At 55.5% G+C, this 14,697-nt stretch overlaps 6 protein-coding genes across 6 annotated transcripts; 2 read left to right on the top strand and 4 right to left on the bottom strand.

Annotated features, from left to right (window-relative positions):
• Positions 1 to 419: 419 nt before the first annotated feature.
• On the bottom strand, positions 420 to 1,469 carry EX895_002435 (uncharacterized protein; the record flags this gene model as incomplete). Its single annotated transcript, XM_029883034.1, has 4 exons — positions 420 to 615; positions 731 to 1,037; positions 1,142 to 1,234; positions 1,334 to 1,469. 4 exons carry the CDS (start codon positions 1,467 to 1,469, stop codon positions 420 to 422), a joined length of 732 nt encoding a protein of 243 aa, XP_029740789.1.
• A 666-nt stretch (positions 1,470 to 2,135) lies between these two features.
• Positions 2,136 to 3,518, bottom strand: EX895_002434 (uncharacterized protein; the record flags this gene model as incomplete). Its single annotated transcript, XM_029883033.1, has 1 exon — positions 2,136 to 3,518. One exon carries the CDS (start codon positions 3,516 to 3,518, stop codon positions 2,136 to 2,138), a length of 1,383 nt encoding a protein of 460 aa, XP_029740788.1.
• Positions 3,519 to 6,357: 2,839 nt separating this feature from the next.
• Positions 6,358 to 7,449, bottom strand: EX895_002433 (uncharacterized protein; the record flags this gene model as incomplete). Its single annotated transcript, XM_029883032.1, has 1 exon — positions 6,358 to 7,449. The coding sequence occupies one exon, from the start codon at positions 7,447 to 7,449 to the stop codon at positions 6,358 to 6,360; it is 1,092 nt and encodes a 363-aa protein (XP_029740787.1).
• A 1,137-nt stretch (positions 7,450 to 8,586) lies between these two features.
• Positions 8,587 to 9,603, top strand: EX895_002432 (uncharacterized protein; the record flags this gene model as incomplete). The annotated part of the gene is made up of 1 exon (XM_029883031.1): positions 8,587 to 9,603. One exon carries the CDS (start codon positions 8,587 to 8,589, stop codon positions 9,601 to 9,603), a length of 1,017 nt encoding a protein of 338 aa, XP_029740786.1.
• A 758-nt stretch (positions 9,604 to 10,361) lies between these two features.
• Positions 10,362 to 12,149, top strand: EX895_002431 (uncharacterized protein; the record flags this gene model as incomplete). The annotated part of the gene is made up of 2 exons (XM_029883030.1): positions 10,362 to 10,534; positions 10,622 to 12,149. The coding sequence occupies 2 exons, from the start codon at positions 10,362 to 10,364 to the stop codon at positions 12,147 to 12,149; spliced, it is 1,701 nt and encodes a 566-aa protein (XP_029740785.1).
• A 198-nt stretch (positions 12,150 to 12,347) lies between these two features.
• On the bottom strand, positions 12,348 to 14,054 carry EX895_002430 (uncharacterized protein; the record flags this gene model as incomplete). The annotated part of the gene is made up of 1 exon (XM_029883029.1): positions 12,348 to 14,054. One exon carries the CDS (start codon positions 14,052 to 14,054, stop codon positions 12,348 to 12,350), a length of 1,707 nt encoding a protein of 568 aa, XP_029740784.1.
• Between the last annotated feature and the right edge of the window lie 643 nt (positions 14,055 to 14,697).

The following is a 14,697-nucleotide window of genomic DNA, read 5'->3' as shown; positions in this document are numbered from 1 at the left end:
GAGAGGGACCCTTTTTGGGATGCACGAGTTGCAGCTCAGCTGTGCTGCACCTGCATAATCTTGCGATTTTGCAAGTTTCGTCCGCGTTGAAAGCGCGACGTGCCGATGAATCGGAAGACCCGAACTGGTATCTCAAAATGCCCCGATGGTGGTTCCTATCGCGATTTTCAAAGCCGAGTCGTTGTCAGAGCTTGTCAAACCAGACTGACTGACTGTTGCTCCGCTGCACACTTGCCGTCAATGGGCGCTGAACGTCTAATTTGCGTCGAATCTATAGTGTAAAGACACATACATATTGGTCTCACACTTGGTGTGCATGTGAAGAGAGCTGCCTCAGCCGGGCTAGTGCTGGTTGAGCACAGGGCTCCATCTCACAAAAGAGCGAGCTGCAGTCGAGGCAGGTGTCATTCATTCGCTGCTCAGCTTGTCTTCTTTGAGCTTGCTGCGGACAAAGTTCCTTGCACTTTGGCCTGGAGCCGCGGAAGCACATATCCAACTAGGCAAGCCGCTGTGCCTGCTCCACCGTAGAGTGCAATGCGTTGAGGTGTGCTCAGGATGTCGAGCAGCGGATACGGATAGTGCCCATTCTTCTCGGCGCATCGTTCGGCCCAGAGGCTGTTACAGAGAAACACAAGGCCAAAAGAACAAAGTTTGCAGGAATGGATCCTCGTTGCTGTTAGCGCATTCGATTCAGTGCTGGTCCTGCAAAACCCATGGGCTTGATACTTACGAATAGGTTATAGTCACTCCGGCGGCCACGGCCACCATCGAAATGCTCTTCGGAAAGCGTCGGCTGAAAATGAAAAAGTCTACTAGCAAGAAGACGCCCGGAAAGGCATGCATGCTTGCATCGATCGAGAATGGGATTGCTATCGGCTCCTCTCGCAGCACCTGTCCAGGGTTTGCTGGATCCATGACCTTCTTGGGCTGCATCACTAGATCCTTGTTGATTGCCACGATCGACCAGTACAGCACCGTGATCAGCGTTTCGGCTGGTAGCGCTGCAGCTGTCACGAAGTCCTTCAGCCAGAACAGAGCTACCCGTACCCAAGCGAACAGAGATACCAAATGTCAGCTGTAGTCCCTCCTCAGCCTCACTTGCGACGTCGAACGTGGTGACCAAGGTTACTCGAATGCTTACCTTCCGGGACTTGTATCACATTGATCAAAAATGCCAACGACATTGCAGCCGTCGTTGCGGTCAAGCCGCACATGGTCAGGAATTGCATAAAACCTGTCCGTGATGGCATAACAAAGTGAATGATCAGTCGTCAATATCATGGTCGCCTGTAAAACCTGCGGGAGGCAAGCGAGCCATCCGCATGACACTCACCACCGTATTCGTCGAACATGGGCACGCCCAACAGCTCATGCAGCACATGAAGCGATTTGAAGCCGTAGGCGCACGATGCCAGTGCGATCGAGTGCCAAGCCAATGCTGCCAAACGCCTGTTCGTCGAGACGGCCATGTTTGTGCCTTCTTGCTGTGTGAGATGGATCGTAGCGAATGATGGTAGCAAGTACGAGAGGTAGTGCAGCTGTACGATGTTCCAGCTTGTTTCTGGTGTACTGTACCGTCGACGTTAGGGACCAGTGCGCACGAGAAGCAGCTTGTGGTCGCAATTGCGAGTTCTCGCTCCAAGATAGACGGAGGTGATCTCCTGTTTGGTGTGTCATGTCAAACAAAGCCGGCCAACCGACGTATTTTCTAGAAAGCCGCGGAGAAGGCAAACTTCCAACGGAATCGAGAGGAAAAAAGATCGTAATTTCGTGACCCCTTTTTACTGTATATACGCATCTGTTTTCAAAGAGTTTGCAAAATGCCTCACCATCTCTTGAATATCTCGAGACAACACACACACACTAGCAAAAGCAGGTTGTTTGGGTCACAGTGTTTGATGGATCGCTTGCTGCTCGCATCTATATGCAAAAGCAGACGGCGGAGACGTGCGGGCATACGCAAGAGAAGAAGTTTTCTAGTAATACAATGCAATGACGGGGGAACCCCGGGGAGCGAGAGGTGTGGTAACAGAACGAAAGTGATCAGCTCATGCCGTAAACGAGTGTGACGTGGGTATTACTTGTGATCAGAATGGAACAAACAAACAAAAGAGCGTACCAATGAAAGTGCACATCTAGAGTCTGCATTCGCGGAAGAAAGGCACAGAGACGTCGGTCTCGCGCCAGAAGCGGAGGATGCGGTGAGCAATCTCGATGGGACGTTCGTGTGGAAGGTTGTGAGTGCCCGCCATCACCTCAAAATGCAGGTTGGGGATGCTCTGAGCCGTGTGGAAAATCTCTTCCAGAGGAAGCAGCAGGGGCTTGTGCGCCGAAACGAACAGGACCGGAAGACGCGCGGGAAGGCAGTGCAAGTACTGCGTTACCTGCACACCCGGTCGGTTGCCACGGATCGCCAGTGCCTCGGCGACCTTGTCGGCACTGCGTTCCACGGTGCCTGGACATGCCAAGGACTCGGTAAGCATGCCAGCAGCAAAGGCATCCCTCACCGAGGGGTGCCACAGCCTCATATGCTTGTCCGTGTTGGCCTCGGCGCGGGCTTCCTCGCGCGACTCCCACCGGTCCTTCTTGAGCAGCGTATACCGAGCCAGCGGCAGCGCATGCATACGGGCAACCTGCTCGAAAGTACCAAGAATGCTCTCGACAAGGACGACAGAGTCGAAGAGGTCAGGGAAGTGGTACGACGCCTGCATCAGCGCCGCACCGCCGAAAGAGTGACCCATACCTACCAGCTTCTTCCTTGGCAAGCGGGGAAGGTGAAAATCGAGCGTCCGTGATGGCTCGACCGGTGTCGAAGTGCGGGTCGAAGGCATGAAACAGCAGACAAACTGGAGAATGTCGCGCGCAAGATCGTTGCCATCGATGCAGCGATCGCTGAACTCGAGCGGTGAGGGACCATCCAGCTGTCGGTTGACCACAGCCGACATACCGTGACCGAGTGTGTCGATCATCCAGATCTCTTGAATATCATAGGGCTTGGTTCGCAAGAGCTCGTCCACGATGGGAATCCAGCACTCTTTCGCAAAGCCAAGACCGTGGGTGAGGAGCAGGATCTTTGCGTCAGGGTTCTTGGGAGCACGCTTGGGGACCAGGCGCTCCACTACCAGAACACGACGCTTCCGAAGCTGCTCTGGGTCAGTGCCACCACGAACAAACGGGGTGTAGAGTCCAGGAGTAGGCTCCACCTTGACGGGCACAAAATGGCAAGCGTCGACAGCTCGGGCGTTCTGCGATAGCACCTCATGAGTGCCGGGCAGGAGTTCTGAAAGTGACTCACCGCCTGCAAGCGGTGAAGAGTAGGTGGAGCGAGGGTAGGCGATGGGCATGGTGAAACTGGTGCGGTGGAAGTCGGAGCCGTGAGACGAGCAGGCAGGATACTGAGGAGTGGGTGGGTGGATCGAGAGGTGGTGGAGGCGCTCAGCAGCTTGGTGAGCAGCATCAAGGTCGATGGGAGCGAGGCAGTATCCGAAGCCAGTGTCGATCTGCTTAGGGGCCTGCATGATGATATACTAGAATGTAGTAGAATAGGCGGATTCGTGGAGTCGAAATGAACCTGTCCAGCAGGTGACGTCGAGCTGGAGATAGCGTGAAAGACGAGAGTAGCCAGCTCTCAGTGCTAGGCTCGAAACCACAAAGGATGAAGAGCAAGCAAAGAGATGATTGAATCAGGATCAAGGACGGTGTTAGGGAGTAGGGAGACGGCGCAAATGATGAGCAGAGACGAGCTGGTATAGATATACTTTCTCGCGAGTCTAGCGGCACGACAGGGCTGACAAGCCAAATCACCGAGGCTCACCGCTCAAGGCTGTCAACCAGAAGAAGGGGGCATCGAGACACGATGGCTCTCTCCAGGGTGTCATTCTCAGAGCAAGTGCAACAAAAACAATCGACACTGTGGCCTATCTCGCACTTGCGTGTCAACGAGCTCGCCCTAGTCAAAAGGCCACCCCAACATTCTAGAGAGCATGTTGCCGGGTTTCGGAGGCGCTTCCGAGGTTGCAAGCCTGTGAGCGGACTTCGAACGCCGACTCTCGCGAAGGGCCAACTCAGGTACACGGCGTGATAAGAGAAGAATAGGTGCCACGAGGAAGGCTTGCAAAGTTTTGTTTGGGGAGCAACTATAACGAAAGTGGTGGCGGCGGCGTGCTCCAGTCGAGAACGAGAGTGTCTCGGCAGAGGGGAGCTGCACCGCCTGGCTCTACGTGCGGGACCGGTGTTTGGGATAAGGCACAGAGCCATGCAGGAAGCCTCAAAAGCTCTTACACAGAGAAGCGAGTCAGACGAGGGCGCTTAGCATGCATGCCCTCCGAGCATTCCGGGAAACTCACTAATCAACGTTGAACGGATGTCGGTCTTCTCGATCTTCACTATGAATGCAAAGGCGATCAAATTTCATGCCCTTCTTGAACAAGTGCAAAGAGCTGCTGACGCGCGAACCGTGCCATTCACCAGTCAGACAAAATGGCAGCCGATACGCCAAGCGCCCCTAGTAACACGATAGACGGAGGAGGCTTCAAGTCCTTTCTTGACTGATGACCTCAAAGCAATCGGATAATCTGCTTGCAATTGGAGCGACATGTGCAGGTTGACGCCCAGCCGTATCTAGGTTTCACACGAGGTGGTGATGCTGGTCCGCTTCGTTCCCAAGGCGAGAGTCTAGCCCAGCTCGTGTCTAGGAAGGTGATACTCGTGTTTGCAATCGAGCTGAGAGGCAATCCTCGCCCGTCTAGAAGCAGCAAGCCAGTACAGGAGACAAGGAGCGAGGTGCCCAGCCAAGACGAGGCTTGCGCCAGGTGAAACAACATGCGCAGTCGCGGCAGGAAGAGGCAGGGGCAGTACTCGACACGCATTGGCAATTTGACGTCTGATTTTCTCACGCGAGGCGCTAGAATTTATATTGATCTACTCAAGTGGATCGCCAAACAAACTTGAAAAAGGCACAATCCAAACTCCGCGAAACGCCTGGCGAGACGAGACGGCTTCTGGCCAAACTTGGTAGAGCAGCATCCAGGATGGGTTCAAGCCGCTCTGTGCTGTGCTGTTGGTAGCTACGACCGCATGTGATTCTTTGTTGACCTAGACGGTCATCTCGGGCGACGGACAACATCTCAAAGAGCCATAGACGCTCGAAGGCCACCTCGGCCCAACATAGCAATCAGCAGCCAGCAGCAGCAGTCAGCAGCTATCTGAAGATTTTGAGTGAAGTAGGATCACGCCCACAGCGTTCCGAAGGAAAATAATGTCTCGCACGATGCACATATTCAGCCCCGCAGTCCGCTTAATCTGAGCCCATCTTGATCCTTCAAGCTTTGCACGCCTCTCCCGTTGTTTTCCCCCTATCCCTCTTGATGCATGACTATAACTGCTGCTGCGTCTGCAGCTGTGGCCAAGGTTGCAATCCCAGCTGATCTTTCGTTCATCTTCCCGAGACCGCAAGCTGTGGCCACTTTGTCTCAGTGGTATCCAGTACCCTAGATATCACACAAGGTGATACGGCCGCGGTCGATCAGCTCAGCGCCCAGCATGTTAAGGACTGAGTCCGTGGCATAGAGACTCTCGACAGCAGGCACAATTGACCTACCCAATTGAGCTGGTCAGAGTCCCACGCGGCGTCGTTCTCCTTGGAGCTCGCACTCTCTCTAGCCTTGTGGTTGAAACAGATGCTTCGTACTCAAGCACACAATCTGGTGAATGACGCTCCGCCTGACAACTGAGACTTCTGCTTGTTGCTGTGTCCCCTATCGCTTCAACGACTTCTGACAGCTTTTGTTGCTTTCCTGAAGAGGCAAAAATGCAGTTGAGAATGGGAAGCGACTTGATTTCTCCCGTCCTCGTCCCATGGTTCATCTCTGAAGTACCGGAAATCCCGGCCCTTGTCTGGAGCTGCACCTCCCGCTTTGCGCAAGAGCTGCACACAGGTTTCCGATCTTCAGTGTGATCGCGGGTAAGCACCATCTGCACGGCTGCTCTCAACCCATTCGGCAGCTTTATCATCCATGATCACGAGGCGGAGCTCAATAATAAGACATGCTTCCCATGTTTTACGCCTTCTCGCTTGCCGAATTCTCCCACGATATCTCTCCCCACCATTTCTCCCCACTGATGCCATTCATGCAAGAGCCTTTCGGCAATCAAAGTGCTTCTATCTCCACTCTGTGCACATGGTGTAACGAGGCACAAGCAGAATGCAGCGATCAATCCAGCAAGCTACTCAAAGCTGCGGAAACAAGCTCTCAAGAATCGTTCTGGACTTCGAGCAGCGATGCAATGAAATGGTATTTGTTCATCAAAAGACGAAGGATCTAGCACGAACAAGAAGGAAGAAGCCAGCGCTCACTCTCAAAACACCATGCAGAGACGGCCCTGCAGCTTCTTCGAGTTGTAGTGTTCAGCCATGTCGTTGGCCTCGTCGACCGAGTACGTCTTCTCGATAAAGGTGGTGCAGCCGTTGTCGGCGTGCAGGTTGATCATGTCCTGGCACTGCTCGGGGGTGCAAATCAGACGACCTCGGATGGTCTGCTCCTTGAAGTTCAAGGCGAAAGAGTCGAGCTCAAACGGACCATCGGCGGGCAGACCGACGTCGGCAAGCTGGCCACCTTTGCGCAGGAACTGCTGGCTGAACTTGATGAGACTTCGGTCCTCGCAGTTGATTACCACGCGATCCACACCCGGGTTGGTGTCGTAGAAGCTGCCGGAAAGCTCCTCTGCGACCTTGTTCTGCGCCTCTTCCGAATCGATCAGGAACGTCTTGTCGGGCTTGAGGTGGTCAGGCAACTTGTTGGTGAGCTCGAGTCCCTCTTTGCGGTTGTCGATGGCGATGACTTTGCATCCCATCGCCTTGGCGTACTGCAAACCAAGGTGGCCAAGACCGCCAATGCCGACCATGGCGAGCCACTGGCCCTTTTCTGGCTGGACAGCAAGCAAGGCTCCGTACACGGTTGCACCAGCGCAAAAGAGTGGAGCGGCTTGATCCGATGGAATGCTGTCGGGAACCTTGGAGACGACGCGGGCGTCAGCCTTCATGTACTGCGAGAAGCCGCCGTTGAGGGTCAGGCCAAGCATACCGGGAAGCTTGTCGCAGAGCTGCTTGCCCTGCTTGCACGAGTCGCACTTGCCGCAGAAGCCATACGTGTTGATCGACCCAACGCGGTCGCCTACCTTGATGCCGGATTTCCCAGCGTCCGAGCCGGTTTTGACAACAAAACCAACGGGCTCGTGCGATCCGACCAGACCGGGCTTAGCACCCTGCGACTCGTAGACACCTTCCATGACCTGCAGGTCTGTATGACAGTAGCCGGCGGCGGCGATCTTGACGAGAATGTCGTTAGGGCCGAGGTCGGTGGGCACATCGATGTCTTTGACCTCGTATCCCTTTTTGAAGTCCTTGATGGTGGCGGCACGCATCTTTTGTGGGATGGATTCGCTCGACATGGTTGCAGATAGTGCGTGTGGTCGAGTGCAAGGAGGTGAAGAGAGCGCGTATGAGGGCGTGTGTATATGAGTGTGGCGTGTGTGATGTGTGTTCGCTTTGGGAATGTCGTGTGTGGGCGTAGGGGACGAATGATTGCCTGCTGGGTGTCTTATATGGAAGCAGTTGGGCCACTGAGTTCTTTCGCGAGAACACTTGGCTCAAAACAGTACGAAGCTGAGAAACTTTGCAGGAGGACTTTGTGAAGAGGCACGACACACACACGCACACACACACGACATCCGGTTGATCCACAGTTCCATGACAGGGACCCGCATCTCTGTGCTACCGACTCGTGGCAGCGAAGGCTCGTAAGCCGAACCAGTGGGACAACAGTCGATGACGGCCAGGGTGGCGCGTTGTTGGATGGCAGAAAGGCTGACTCACTTGCGGTCAAAGATCGACCAACACTTTGCTTGGAAGCAATGCATCTCTTGACCGAAGAATGATTCAGCAACAACGTCACTCGGAAATCCACCTTGCACGGCTCAGGACACGCTGCCAGGACGTCGAATAGCGCGTCGGGCAGAACTGTCGCACGACTCGGTACAGCCAGGCTGGCGCTTTGTTAGAGCAGCTCTAGTGACAACTGTTACTCAGGCATGCTTGTCTTATCGAGACAGATCGTCTCAGCATGTTGCGTTCAAACCGCGGCTCGAGTGGAGGTGGAGTTCTTCCGGAATTAATATTATGCTCTGTCGGCCACAGCGTGACAGTCGAGGTGTGCTGCGAGCCTGGTGTCGAACGACATCAGAGCACGAGCCATCCGAAGGACATCGCTTTCTCGCTCCTGCGTTTCTACGGTAATATGTCGCGGCGTGAGCAGCCAGATGGCTCTCGAATGGCTCCTCGTATCTCCGGACAGGTACAGTAGCGACATGCCTCCCGTATTGTGTTGTGTGCCGGTGTGCCCCTCTCGCTGTCGTGCGCAATCGTCTCGCCCAGCCGTATCTCACTTGCTCTGAAAGTTGAAAGCGATCACCAACTCGTCTGCGGTACTTATAACCTTTCCCTCATGCCCATCCACACTGATCACCAGAGTTCCGTCCCACCGACTAGAGCTCACAACCCACCCTCCTCAACCTGCTCTGATAACAAACATGTCCTCGCTTCCAAAGACCTACAAGGCTGCTGTCTTTGAAAAGGCAGGTGAGCCTCTCACGCTCAAGGACGTCGAGCTCAAGCATCCCGAGGATGGCCAGATCCTCGTCAAGGTCGAGGCATGCGGTGTCTGCCACTCGGATGCACTCGTCCAGTCGGGCGGCTTCGGTCCGCTCCCTCGCATCCCAGGACATGAGCTGGTCGGCAAGGTCGTTGAAGTCGGACCCCACGTGACCAAGTGGAAGAACGGCGACCGCGTCGGCGGCGCTTGGCACGGTGGTCACGATGGCACTTGCCGCCAGTGCAACCAGGGCCTCTTCCAGATGTGCGACAGTGCCCAGATCAACGGTGTCACCCGCGATGGTGGATACGCCGAATACTGCCTTCTCCAGGCCGAAGCCGCCGTACGACTCCCCGCTGAGGGCGACGCTGTCCAGATGGCTCCTCTCATGTGTGCCGGTGTCACGGTACACAACGGCATCCGCAAGATGAACATTCCCCCCGGCGAGATCGTTGCTGTCCAGGGTCTAGGCGGTCTCGGTCACCTCGCGGTTCAGTATGCACGCAAGATGGGCTATCGAACTGTCGCCCTTTCTCGCGGTACCGACAAGAAGGACTTTGCCATGAAGCTCGGCGCAACCGACTACATTGACACGAGCAGCCAGGACGCTGCTGAGGCGCTTCAGAAATTGGGTGGTGCTGCCCTCGTTGTCGCCACCGCGCCCAACCCCGAGCACATCTCGCCGCTCGTGGGCGGATGCAAGCCCATGGGCAAGCTCCTTATCTTGGCACCCGTCGGCGATGTCCCTGTCAACTCGATCACCATGATTACCAAGGGCATCTCGGTTCACGGATGGCCCTCTGGTCACGCGCTCGACTCGGAGGACGCAGTCGCGTTCAGCGAGCGCTTCGACGTCAACTGCATGTGCGAGACCTTCCCTCTGGCCAAGGCCAACGAAGCATTCGAGCACATGATCTCCAACAAGGCTCGCTTCCGTGCTGTGCTCACCATGTAAGAAGACCAGTTGCGTGTTCCATGCGCAGAATGTACTGTAGAATGCTGTATTCCGCAAGTCCCTGCCAAGTTTATGCAAATTATAGCGTGAATCTTCGCCCTGAATCAAGGTCTTGGACGGGACTCTTTGGACATTGATCAGAAACTTCACGTGCGGGAAAGAGGCATGAACACTGTGGGCACCACGCTATATGCGAGCATTGTCGCACTGAGCGAGGCCACAGCTACGCCTCACCTGGGCAAGAATGCTTCTGCCTGTCCACAGGTTTACTAACACAATCTATTAAGCGAGAATGTTACGCTAGTGACTTCTAGGACACGACTTATTCCAGGCCCCGGAAGTGTCGGCAACGCGCGCACGCTAAACCTGCCAAATTCTGGGGCCCCTTCGATCATATGCGTGTTTTCCCGCTTTCCTCGAATGTGCAGGGTTCCACCGTGCCGCGGACCTCTTCGTAGTACTCGATGCCCTTCGGCAGCGCAGTCCCGGTTCCGGTTCCGGCTCCGGCTCACGCTATGTTCCGAGTGTCGTTGAGTTGGGTGGTTCCCTGCTTTTGCCTTGCGTCTGTGCCCCAACAGACTGCTGCCAGCTTGCTTCCATCGTCTCTTGAGCTTGGAGCTTGGTGGTGCCCGGGCCAGATGGATGCACTAACCCGAGGTCTATCCAAGATAGAGCATATATAAAAAGCTACAGAATCTTGCCAACGACAACATCAGCGCGATACCACCACCAGCCTCCCTCATTCCTTCACCTTCGATATGCAAAAGATTGGACAACACACCTTGTACGATGCCCAGACGGGAGTCTATACCTCAGACGTCCCATTCAGCCTGGGATCAGCTTCGAGCGTCTTTGAGTATCTTCTTGGATCTGTCGACTTTGACGATCAACAAGAAGTCTTGCGCGAATGCGGCAGTGGTCGGACCATCTCGTAAGTCGAACCGGATTGCAAAGGCTGTTTTGGATGCCGCCAGCTGACTTGCTAATTGCTTTCTCTTCGGTTTCTCTGCAACATCAGACTTGGTCGCCTCAAGCTGGACGCTCAGAGGCTGGGTACCGGTCTGATCACCAAGGGCAAGCTCAAGCCTGGTGATACGGTGCTCCTCTATCTGTACTCGTCGATCGACTTTGCCGTGGCTCTGCTTGCGGCTCAGTTCGCAGGGCTTCGAACTGCGCTGGCCAACCCGGACTATATGCCGACCGAACTCAAGCACGTCTATCAACTCACCAAGCCGAAAAAGGTCTTTGTTAGTTGCCAAGAGAGGCACAGGATCAGCGAAGCCGGCATCGATGCTGATCATCAGATCCTCACTGATGGCGATGGTGCTGACCTCAACGGAGCGCAGTCAATCAAGGGTCTTATGTCGGACGAGGCTACAGCAAAGCAAGCCAAGGCACACAAACCTGCCGACCTGAACGACACAGCCTTTTTGCCCTTCAGCAGTGGCACCACCGGTCTGCCCAAAGCCGTCGAGATCTCGCATCACAATGTCATCAGCATGGTCGAGATCTTCCACCACGCGCCTTCGATGTTTGCGAGAAACGAGGATGCATCAGAGATGCAGTTCCGCACACTGACCTTCCTGCCCTTCTTCCACGCTTATGCGCTCGTCCTCATGCTGCTCTATCCCATTCGCAAACGCGGACACGTCAGCGTCATGCGACCGTTCCAGCCCGAAGCATACTGCCGTCTGACCAGGGAGCTCAAAGTCAACGTTCTCGGTCTTGTCCCGCCCGTACTGACCTTGCTGACCAAGCATCCCCACGCGACGCCGGAAGCCTTTGCTTCCGTGCAAAAAGTGGTGTGTGGTGCAGCACCGCTCGACTTTGAAACGCAGCAGGCATTCGAGCAGAAAATACGAGTGCCGGTCCAGCAAGGTTACGGCATGACGGAAACCACGGTTGGTGTACTCGGGCTTCCTGGCAACCGCATGGCTCCGGGCTCTGTCGGAAGCCTGCTGCCGGCTACCAAGGCGCGCATCTGCGATGTGGAGACAGGCAGACATGTGGGGCCGGGCGAACGCGGGGAACTGCAGATCAACGGCCCGCAGGTGTGCAAGGGCTACTACGGTAACCCTGCCGCCACTCGAGACACCATGACTACCGACGGCTACCTTCGAACGGGCGACATTGCCGTCGTCGACGCGAGCACGGGCGAGTTCAGCATCGTCGACCGTCTCAAAGAACTAATCAAGTACAAAGGCTTCCAAGTGGCCCCCGCCGAACTCGAGGGCGTGCTCGTCTCGCACCCGGCAATCGCTGCCGCCGCCGTCGTCGGCGTCTACGACAAACACCAAGCCACCGAACTCCCCCTGGCCTTCATCGAGCTCAAGCCAAACCATCCCCGTTCCACCGACACCGTCAACCAGATCGACGCCTTTGTCAGAGCCAAGGTCTCGCACCACAAGTACCTGCGAGGTGGCATCCGCTTCCTCGACAAGGTGCCCGTCAGTGCCAGCGGCAAGATCCTGCGCAAAGAGATTCGCAAACTGCTCCAAGACGAGGTCCAGGCCAAAGGGTCGCCAGCCGCCAAGGCAAACCTGTAACCACCTTGACACAAAGCAGTCCCTGCCCCTGCGGCCCACTCCAAACCAGCTTGTCAATGTGGATATCATTTGCATTTGGGAAATAAAAGTACAGATTGTTGGTGACATGACGTTGGTTGAAAGTCGTGACATGAACGAAGCAGCATAACAGAAGCGCATAGGGAAATGAATGGCGCAAAGATCTCGCAACGCAACAATCTAAGCAGACGTCTCGGCACGAGCAGCCGCCTTCTGAGCCTCCCAGAGAGCCACCTTCTCCTTCCTCAGCTTGAGACTCTTCTTGACGTTGAAGCCGCCATCGAGCGTCGTGCGCACCTCCTCGAGCGAGAGCAGCGAGGTCTCGGGGTACAGGAAGTAGACAATGATGAGAAAGACCGTGGTAAGTCCCGCGTACAGGCCAAAAGCGCCCGAAGGGGTGATGGCGTTCATGAGGCTCAAGAAAGTGGACGAGATGACGAGGTTACCGCCCCAGTTAACAGCTGTCGAGATGGAAGTACCGATCATGCGTGTCTCGGTCGAATAGAACTCGCCCTGCTGCCAAGGTACGTTGCCCAGACCCGTGGCGTACGAGCAGACGTACAGAACCATGAACACGAGCATGGCCGAAGTGTACGATTTGGGGTAAGGGTATCCCTCCTCGAGGCGCTGGTTGGTGGGTTGAAGCATCTTGGCAAAGATTCCAGCGGTGCAGACGAGGAACAGCACAACGCAGGGCATGGTGGCAAGCATGAAGCGGCGACGGCCGAAGCGATCAATGTACTTGAGCGGGATGAAGGTGCAGAGGAAGTTGGCACCGCTGACGATCAAACTCGTGGCTGTGTAGTTGTCGAGTCCTGCCTTTTGGAAGATGGTGGCCGAGAAGTACATCAAGCTATTAAAGCCGGAAAGCTGTTGGGCTAACAGGGTGCTGCTCGTCAAGAATACCGCGCGTCGAGTGGGGAGATCGGTCCAAACCTTGGTGATGCGGTGTGAAAGCGGCGAGTCTTCGACTTGAATGTGCTTCTTAAGAACGCCAATCTTGGCAGCAATCTGCTCGGGAGTGGCGAGCGGGTAGATGCGGGCGAGGGCGCGGGTGGCCTCATCGTCTCGTCGCTGCTTGATGAGGTAGCGTGGAGACTCGGACATGAAGAAGTGAATTCCAAAGATCTGGACGATGGGAGGGAAGCAGCCGAGGGCGATGATCCAGCGCCAGCCGGACGAGACGTGTTGGAAGCCAGCTCCGATGGCGTAGGCCACTACTTGACCACCTGTGCATGCGATCGAATTGAGACAGGTGAGACGACCGCGAGCCCTAGCTGGCGATAGTTCACCAAGAAACACTGGAACAACTTGTGCAGCAGCTCCCACTCCCATTCCCATAATGAAGCGCCCCGCAATGACTTCCCACTTCTTGTGTGCAGCAGCTTGGATGACGGCGCCGACGATGAAGAGAATGTCGCAAATGACGAGGGTCCATTTTCGGCCGATCTTGTCTGCGACTACTCCGGCAACGAGGGCAGAGATGATGGCGCCGAGGGTGAGAGCCGAGGTGATAAACTCCTTGTCACCATCGGTGAGGGGTTTGTTGTCCAGGTCGGTGCCGATCTGGACCAGAGCACTACTGATCACGCCCGTGTCGTAGCCGAAGAGCAGGCCACCGATGGTGGCGAAGAAGGTGAGCCCCCAGAGGTAGGTGCTGTTGCCGTCCCCCTGACCGGCAGCCTCAATCGCGGCTTCGTCGAGGACCTGGTCTAATTCGGCGGCATCGATAACGCCCTCGGTCGAGACAACGGAGCGGGTAGTAACGTGGAGCTGGTTGAGTTGGTCGTGGTCGTTGGATGCCTTGGGGAAGAGCTTGTTGTCATCCGAGTCGAGGGAACGAGGCTTTTCCTCGTCAGGAGTGAGACCGAGATCCCGGTCCGCCATGTTCTTGAACGAGAATGCGCGAATGCTGCGGCTGCACTGTCGAAGCGTCCGAGGTATCCAATGAAGAAGGGTTACCGAGTGTTGACGATGTAGTAATCACCGAGGTCCTCTAAATAAGGCAAGGTGGACGTGGATGAGGAAGGGAGTCGAGTCGTTGGTGGTGATCAATGGAAACAAAGGGAAGGTTCCATGCGTGAGGAGAGGAGGGGTATGCAGACGTAAGGAGAGGAAAAGGTGGGTGGATTATATGGTTGATGGTGGAAGCACAGGAAAGAAAATGCGCGAAGCTCGAAATGAAATGCCTCCCAACAAACTCGCGTGGGGCCACTTGCAGCGCCCACGTTTCCTGGAGCCCTTCTCGCTGTACATGGTCAGGTGGCCTCTTGTCAATCTCTCTCTCTCTCTGTGTCTCTCTCTTTCACCACACGCAAAGCTTGAAAGGACGGCAGGAACGGACCGGTGAAGTATTCATGCGTTGCAGGAAGCGGACAATCGCTTGGAGCTTGCTAGATAGGGTTGAAGCGACGAGAAGCCCTCGCTTAGAAATCGAGTGGGTGCTGCGTTTGCCCGTCTTGCTCGGCCAATAGCGAGCACAAGCTTGGTCAAGACCTCCTGCGAGCTCGAGTTGAGTCGGATGCGACTC

The sequence above is a fragment of the Sporisorium graminicola genome, chromosome SGRAM_14 (assembly GCF_005498985.1).
Source record: "Sporisorium graminicola strain CBS 10092 chromosome SGRAM_14, whole genome shotgun sequence".
In the NCBI taxonomy this organism is placed as follows: Eukaryota; Fungi; Basidiomycota; class Ustilaginomycetes; order Ustilaginales; family Ustilaginaceae; genus Sporisorium; species Sporisorium graminicola.
The sequence above is the reverse complement of the archived record's forward strand: the minus strand, read 5'-3'. Positions and strand labels throughout refer to the sequence as shown.